The 8,223-nt window shown below is 55.6% G+C and overlaps 1 protein-coding gene across 2 annotated transcripts in view; it reads right to left on the bottom strand.

Moving 5' to 3' along the window:
* Positions 1–1,087: 1,087 nt before the first annotated feature.
* Positions 1,088–8,223, bottom strand: part of PHF2 (PHD finger protein 2) — a 54,672-nt gene continuing 47,536 nt past the window's right edge. The window contains exons 18-22 of one of the 2 annotated variants that reach the window (XM_058844978.1): positions 7,091–7,368; positions 6,019–6,114; positions 5,025–5,134; positions 3,616–3,877; positions 1,088–2,156 (exon numbers count right to left, since the gene is read on the bottom strand). In XM_058844978.1, coding sequence (XP_058700961.1) covers positions 2,068–2,156; positions 3,616–3,877; positions 5,025–5,134; positions 6,019–6,114; positions 7,091–7,368 — 835 coding nt within the window. In that variant the 3' untranslated portion in view covers positions 1,088–2,067. The remainder of the gene's footprint in view (positions 2,157–3,615; positions 3,878–5,024; positions 5,135–6,018; positions 6,115–7,090; positions 7,369–8,223) is intronic. The other variant, XM_058844979.1, reaches the window with a different exon arrangement.

Here is an 8,223-nt window from a genome sequence, read left to right as displayed (position 1 = left end):
GGCGCTGGGTGGGTGCCCTGGATGGGCCCTGGGTGGGTGCTCTGGGTGGGTGCCCTGGGTGGGCCCTGGGTGGGTGCTCTGGGTGGGTGCTCTATGGGGGCCCTGTGTGGGTTCTCTGGGTGGATGCCCTGGGTAGGTGCTCTGGATGGGGGCCCTGTGTGGGTGCCCTGGGTGTGTGCTCTGGATGTGCCTTATGAGTGCCCTGGGTGGGTGCTCTGGGTGGGTGCTCTGGATGGGGCCCTGTGTGGGTGCCCTGTGTGTGTGCTCTGGATGTGCCCTATGAGTGCCCTGGGTGGGCGCTCGCTCTCACCCGTCACAGCCCATGCTCAGCGGGATCCCTGCGGGTCCCTTCCAGCTCGGATGTTTTATGCCGAGCGGCGGGAGGAGCTCGGGAGGCTCCGTGCCGGCGGTGCCGCTCTCCCGGCAGTTTCTGAACTGTGAACTCCCCCAGCTGGCGAGCGCTCGATATCGCCACACGCCGCCCCACATGGCCCCGCAGGACTCCAGGATCCCCCACAGCCGCGGAGCCGGCGATGAGCGCTCGGTCCGGAGCAGGAGCTGAGCTGCACCTCGGGGCTGCCGGGGCCATCAGAGGGGAACAGGTCACTGTCAGGCTGAGGGTGGCTCGGCAAGGACAGGGAGTGTGCGAACGGCCTTGCATCAGCAAAGAGAAAAACGCAGGTTGCACATGTCCCCAGGGGCCAGGAATAAATGGTGAGATGCTGCACGTTTTGGTGAGCACGGAGAAGGGGAAAGGCTGGAGCACCCGCTGACCCCCAGGAGGGAGGAAGCGGAGGGGAACAGGCGGGGATGTTTGTCCATGGGAGGTGAATGATGCGCTGGGTGGGCACCTTTGGGTGGACTGTGAGGGACACTCAAGACTGTGCCCAATTGACCAGGGCTTCTCGTGGTGCTGTAGCAAGCAGAGGTGTGTAAGCAGAGGTGACAGATGGGGCAGTGGCAGCAGAGCCACTGTCTGTGCCAGCTGTGGTCCTCTGCTCGCTCCTTCACCCACCCTCAGGGACCCCCGGCTGCTTCCCCACCCCTCCTTCACCGTCCCCACAAAAAGGCCAGGCCCAGGCAATTGTGTACAAAACCTGAAATAGTTTTACTTTGCTTTCTTTTTTTTTTTCTTTTTTTTCTTCTTTTTTTAAACTTTGCTCTAGGTTTACTTAAGATTTTGTGAAGTCGATACAAGAGCATTTGATATGAATCGGTAAATAAAACACCGTCATAGATAGATAGCCACGATAAACTTTGTTAGAAATGTACATGTCGCGAAAAAATAATAATACTAATAATAATAATCATAATAAAAAAAGCCGGCGCGACGCCCGGGCCGGCATGGCCCTGGTGGCCCTGGTGGTGGCCCCGGTGGCCCTGGCACACGGCGGCAGGTGGCTCTGGTTCCCCACAGGCGCCGCGCCCCGGTAATGTGTGTATATAAACAAAGCCCATAAGAAATGTACAAATATAAAAAGCTACAAACATTAATAAATTACATCATCACAAAACACGGAAACACTCCACAAGGTGCTAGTAAAATAACTGTCTCCCTCCTCGTACAAGAAGTTACGCAAAGAGCTGGTACCGGCGGGCAGCGCCCGGAGAGACCCTCCCCGTATAAAAACCCGGCGGTGGTTATTCCAAAAGCTATGTACAAGCTACATTCTAGGAAAAGGGGCCCGGGCTGTGGCTGCGCGGGGCGGCGGCGGCGCCTGAGGAATGCCCCGCTGACTCCCCGCCCGACGCCTCGAGTGCTGCGGTCCCCTCCCGCCACGTGGCCTCGTGGCCCTTCCTGCTCCTGGCCACGCCGGCTGCGGCCACCCTGCCCTGCCCGCTCGCCGGGCGGGAAGAGGGGCCCGAGGCCGGAGCCGGGGCCCGACGCGCTCCTCGGTGGCCGAGATTAGTATTAACTTTTTGCGGCTAGTCGCTCTCAGCACTCTGAGAAAGGACATCTATATTAAAAAATATTTATAGCAGGATTCTGTACAGTCCGACCGCTGAAAGTTAAAGGGATTATTGTGGTGGTGGCCCAGAGCTGGGTGGCAGTGTCCCCCGGGGCCACTAGAGCAGCAGCTTCCCGTTCCGGTGGATCTTCAGGATCTTGCCGAGCCGCTGCTTGGCCGTGGCCATCCCCTTCTTCGTACGCTTCCCTGGAAGGAGAGCAGGGTTGGGGTGAGGACCCAGGCCCACAGCACCCCACAGGCACAGACCCTCCAGCTGCCCCCACGGCCCTGCCGCCAGCCCTGCCCAGCTCTTTGAGGGACACCCACCAGCACCCCTCAGGAGTGGCTGCTGGCCATAGGACAGGGCTGGGCAGGGAGCACAGCCCCTGGAGAGCCAGCCCTGCTGAGCCAGGGGCACAGTGCACACCCACCCCCACGGACACATCCACACCTGCCCCGGGGAGACAATGCTCTGCTGGGCACCCTCCTGCCTCCCCAGCTCTGCTGGGCACCCTCTCACCCCTGCAGTGCCAGCCCTGATGCCCTGTGCCCTCTCCTGCCCTGCTCACTGCTTGTTTGCCCACAGGGAGTCAATCAAACCCAGCCCCACCAGTGCTACCCTGCTCCTCAGGGAGAGGCTGCACAGACACACAGACACACGGACACACGGACACAGGCACACACAGCTCCACAGCTCTTCGCAATTCCAAGCTCCTGGGTACCTCTCTGCCTTGGACCTGTTTCCCACTATTTCACCACAAAAGCACAATTCCAGGCAAATACATTCTTTCCACTCCAGCTGTGCAGAGATCCACAGGTACCACCAGCCCCTACCACAGGCTACACACATCCTGCCCTACAGCCATCCAAGCTGCCAGGGCTGTGCACTACCTCTGATCTGCTCCACTTGAATACACAGAATTCGGGAAACATCAGCCACATTGCCTCACTCATCACCTGGGGCCTTTCCCAGTGGTATCACATACACAGTTTTCATGCTACACAGTGCCTGTCCCACACACCTGCCTCAGTTACACTTCCTGAGCCAAGTTCAAGTGGAGAGCCTGAGGTCCCAGCCCAGGCTCTGGGACAGCCTCAGTTTTTTCACGCTTTCTGTACAGCAGATAGTGAGCAACCTCTTCCTCTCTCCTGCCTTTGGTCGTAGCTGTGTCACTCCCAAGCTTTGATACTCTGCTCCCCTGCGGCAACTCTTCAGAGAGATCTGCAGTGTGCCCTGCTCTACGTGTCCTGGGAGGACTGTCCTCAGCTACAGTCAGCACAGAGCTGGTGTACAGCCACCAGAACCAACCTGGGCAGAACAGCTTTCATGGATGCATCCTCCCCTGGCCAAGGCTCCACCAGACAGGCTGTCTGGGATGTGACCCTGCAGGTGCTCCTCCTGAGCTGGGGCCGTGCTGGGCAGTGCTCCTGCCATGGGAGCCCTCACACCCTGCAACCAACAGCCCAAAACACCGATTTGGCCCCCCAGTGCCAGGACAGTCGAGGCCACGGGCTCTATCCCTGACCAGATCTGACTTGCATCCACACACCTGCACCTGCGCCTGCCCACAGCACTCACGGCAGCGGGGGCCCTGCGGAAGCCTCGGGTTCCGCGGCCCTTCACCCTTCCCCACTCCTGCACCACAACCCAGGCGTTTCCTGGTACCTTTGGCGGAGGCATTGTTCTGCGAGGATGATGAGGGTCTCCTCTGTGTGAGGAAAACACCGGGTGCCATCGGCTGCGATCCCCTGTTAGGCTGGGCGACCCCAAAGGTGCTGGCCCCTGCGGTGTACTCGTGATCTGTGAGGCTGCTGGCCTGTGACTCCAGCTTCGGCTCGGGGGAGCCGCCTTCCTGAGCCGCTTTGCTTGCGTTGGGGGCTGACAGCTTCTTTTTGGTATTTTTTTTCTTCTTGCCTTTTTGTTCCTCCTTTAAAATGACAAAGATGAAGCTCAGATTAATCCGCAGAAGACCTTTAGCTAGGACAAGGGCCAGCGGCGTTGCTCAGGGTCCTGATACAACGACACCCCAGGAGTTGGCCATGGACAAGCGCTCGGGGGCGGCTCCGACACGTCTGGCTCACAGCTGCACACACACGTCTGCCTCTCGTGCCTCTACATCCTCGCTCTGTGCGGGGCCTCCTCGTTCCTTACCACTGCGGCGAGCGGGAGCCAGCCGGGGCCGCACCGACATTGCCCTGGAGCTGCAGCATGGTCAGCATGGGCAAATCTTTCCATCTTCCACAAAAACTGGCACCTCCTATCTTCAGGGATCTTCACACCCTTGCACAACAGCACGAAGGATATTAAACATCCCACTGATTCAGCCTTGCTTCCTGCTAGGTCACACACATCATCTCCTGACCTGTAACTGCACCTGGACATGCACACTGGGATGGCAGAGGTCTGCTACTGTCCTGTGTCTCTTGCCTACTACTTTCAGTTCCTTCTTCTTGAAACCCTGCCACCATCCTTAAAGCTCTTCTACTCAACAGTCCACATCACAGAAGCCCAAGGCTACCACAATCTGTGTCTCCACCAGCTTGCTGAGGTGCCTCACCCAGCTCGCTCCAGCAGACCTTGTCACCTCAGCATCTCACCATGTCATGGGGCTTCTCTGACCCCTTCAGAGACCAGACACTTACCAAACATCCAACCTGCCCCAGTTCCTTTCCTAAACTGACCCTTTGCTCATGGTTCACCAAACCTTTGGAAGCAAACCCTGGCACTTCCCAGCAGCCAATCTGCACAGACAGGCAATCACACTAGTCAGGCTCTCAAGTACACATCAAATACACTCCTTTGGGGCAGCCCTCTCCTGTTCTACCCCAGTAGCCACTCTCACTCCCTCATCCTTCCCTGTATGTTTCTCTGTCGCTTGCTGCCTTGTGATGTGGTCAGGCGTGCTGTGACACCGCTGGACTTGGATCCCATTTATTTCCCTGAGACGGCAGAGCCCCGTGTCACTGGCAGGACCAAACACTACACAGGGCTGACACAGCACTAGGGCACAGCTCTGCTGCTGGGGACAGGGCTCTCCTTTCCTGACAGCTCCTACTCCCCAGGCAGCCTCTCACCTGCTGTGACAGCTTGGCGGCGGCAGCGGCGAGTCCGGTTTCGATGGAGGCGACTCTCGTGCCTTCTCGCACAGGTCGGTCCTGCCGGGGCACCGAGGGGCCAACTCGTGCTGCAAGGAGAGCAGAGGCAGGTGAGGGGCAGGAATGTGCCCGTGGGAGCAGCACAGCCACCACAGGGCAGCGGGCTCTGCCCTGCTCAGCCAGGAGAGATGGGAGCAGCCTCTGCCCTCCCCTTCCCCAGGCACAAGCGAAGGCACAAGAGTCAGCAGCCTGCAGGCACGGTGGCACGGGCAGGAGCTGATAGGATGTCACACAGCTGAGCAGCTCCACAGCCACCTGAAGCCAAAGCCACGAGGGTTTGTGCCACATCCTGGATTATGAGTGTCATTTCCAAAGTGACAATGCTCACCTGCAGCCAGGGTAGGACATGCAGGGCCAAAAGCTGATGAGACCAAGTGTGGGCTGCTTGTCACACACAGCACAGCACAGAGGGTGCCCTGCTCATGGGCCACAGGGGTCACAGCAGTCCAGGGGCCCTCTTGCCTGTCACTACCCCTGGTGAGCTCCAACAAACCCAGGACAGACCAACCCCTTCCAGATCATGAGCTTTGGCTGAACCTGGAGGAGACTATTCCTGCTTTCTCTCACTATTCCCACAGTCAACACCTGAAATCCACAGCACTTCAGCTGTCCAGGGACTGATTCACTGTTACACCACTGCTAAGAGGGCAACCAAAGATCTATCACTAAGAGTGTGAGGAAAAATCAACTAAGGAGTTACTTTCTCTTGCCAGCTGATTGCAGAAGGAAGGCTAAAACTGCTTGGCAGGAATCCCAGTACCTGGATCACCTCCCACTGCCCTGGAAAGGGTTAATCCTTCATATGATAAATCACTAATTGTGTGTTACAGTTTCCACACTTGAAAAATGCCTGGGTTTTAGACATTTGCATGACTTAGCCTGAGTCTGGGCAGCACAGAGCACATCAACTTACCTGTTGGACTGTAAGGGGCATCATCTGAACTTTTCCTTTTCTTTGATCGGGATTTGAACACTGGATTATCTTCATCTGATTCAAGAGAAGGGTAAACTACAGTAGAAAACAAAGGCAAGAGTTTGAGTTTAGGAAGCTGCTCTACCCTGAACAGAGGCCCCTTGCTCTGTCCAGGTGCAGTGACCACAGGCACCACAGCTGGATGGTCCCCAGAAGTGCCAGTGAGCACTTTTGTCACAGCTGTGACTTCCCTCTGCTCTCATTACTCTTGGGAGCTGCTGCCATTAAACTGTGACTGGCTCTCTATATTCCTCTATAATCACAGAATATCCTGGCAAGGGAGCCACAAGAATCATTGAGTCCAACTCGGTTGCCCAGAAAAGCTGTGATCGCTCCATCTCTGCAAGTGTCCAAGGCCAGACTGGACAGGGCTTGGAGCAACCTGGTGTAGTGGAAAGTGTCCCTGCTCACAGCACAGGATGAAACTGGATGGCCCTTGAAGGTCCCTTCCAACCTAAACCACTCTATGATTCCATTATAATTGTGTCAGAACTGATGCAACTGGTGCAAACTGGCTTTGTGCCCATTTCTGCTGCAGACACTTGCCTTCTCTGCCAAAACTCAAAATAGCATTGGATCCCTTTTCCATGTACAAGTTCAACTTCTCACTCCTCTCAGCTGGAGGTTTAATTGCTACTATGCAGACAAGGATATTTCTGTCACAAGTAGCAGTACCTGACCCACATTTCTGGGACTGTTCCCCGTTTCTGGGTTGACTGCTGCAGCTTTGGGGGCTCTCCATGTTTCTTGAGAGTTTTTTATTTTGCCACACCTCAGATGCAGCCTGCCTGGATGGCTGTGTGACCCTGGGCTCTGCAGCCAGCCTGCTGTCCCATGTATTTGCTCCCTTTGGTGTGCAGATCCCCGTTCCGTGCGCTGCTCCTGCACACGGCTGGCTGATCCCAGGGCGGCACAGCAGGAGGAAGCACCACGAGCAAAGGGACATTTGCCAATAGGACACATGTGTCCATGCAGCCCCAGCACATCCTCACTCTGCTCCCCTCCTACTCACCATAATCTGAGTCCTTGAAACAGGCATCCAAGTGGTCCTGGTCCTCGTCATAATCCTCAATGTCGATGCTGTTCTTTGTGCTTTTCTTCAGCAGCCGCTTCCCAGCGTTCTTGTTACCACCACCACCAGTTTTTTTCGAGTTTTGTGTGGAGAAGGAGTTGTTCTTCGCCTGATTGGTGCCCCACGATGTCTGCAGGCAGGACTCTGAGGCCTGGAGGTTTGCCATGGAGAGCATGCCCTGGATGGCTTCCTGTGTGCTGGGGGAAGCAGGTGGCTGGCTGTGGGACACAGGGAGAGATGCTGGAGCACTCAGTGATTCCAGAAACACCAACCCCTCGCAGGCAGCTCGCTCCTGCCATGGCAGTTGTGCTGGGAGAGACCCCCTGATTCCTCTGAGTAGCTGCACATACCACCAGGGCCAGCAGAATGTTATGGGACAGGAGTAGCACAGAGAGCACCCCAGACGTGGGGGTGATGGCCCAGGAGCCAGGGAGAGGTGGGCAGGTCCCTGGGGCTGTCAGCACTCTGGGCAGAGCTCAGGGAACTTCCCAAAGCCAACAGCAGAATTCCTGACAGAGCAGTGTCTCTACAGCAACTATCATCATCATCATCCTCCTCTCCTCCTCATCATCATGTTCATAATATCTATCTATCTATCTATCTATCTATCTATCTATCTATCTATCTATCTATCTATCTATCTATCTATCTTTAATAATGTTATTTTTCATCCTCCTCCTCATAATCATATTTTAGTAGTATTATTTATAATCTATACTACCAGCTCCTGTAAAAGGAGAGCTTATGCATCACCACTTGTGGGGGATGTTGTGGGGGGCTCTGCTCAAAACTGTCTGGAAGTTTTTGGTCCCAGTTCACACCATGGGCTGTCACCACTCCAGGAGCTGCTGGAAATGAATTCTGAGACTGGCAGAACACATCATCCAGTAATTCCAGAAGTCTTGAGTTTGGGCAAGCAGTGAAATGCAAAAAACCCTTGTTGTGGCAATAATATTTGTTACACTTGTTATACATTTGTTGTGCAATAGAAGCCACAAACATACAAGAGAATTAACAGCACCCTTTCAGTTTCTCCTACTTGAGCCTAATCTGGGCTCTGAATAGAACAATGT

The sequence above is a fragment of the Poecile atricapillus genome, chromosome 9 (assembly GCF_030490865.1).
Source record: "Poecile atricapillus isolate bPoeAtr1 chromosome 9, bPoeAtr1.hap1, whole genome shotgun sequence".
Taxonomy (NCBI): Eukaryota; Metazoa; Chordata; class Aves; order Passeriformes; family Paridae; genus Poecile; species Poecile atricapillus.
Note: the sequence above shows the minus strand (reverse complement) of the source record. Positions and strands in the feature narration are given on the sequence as shown.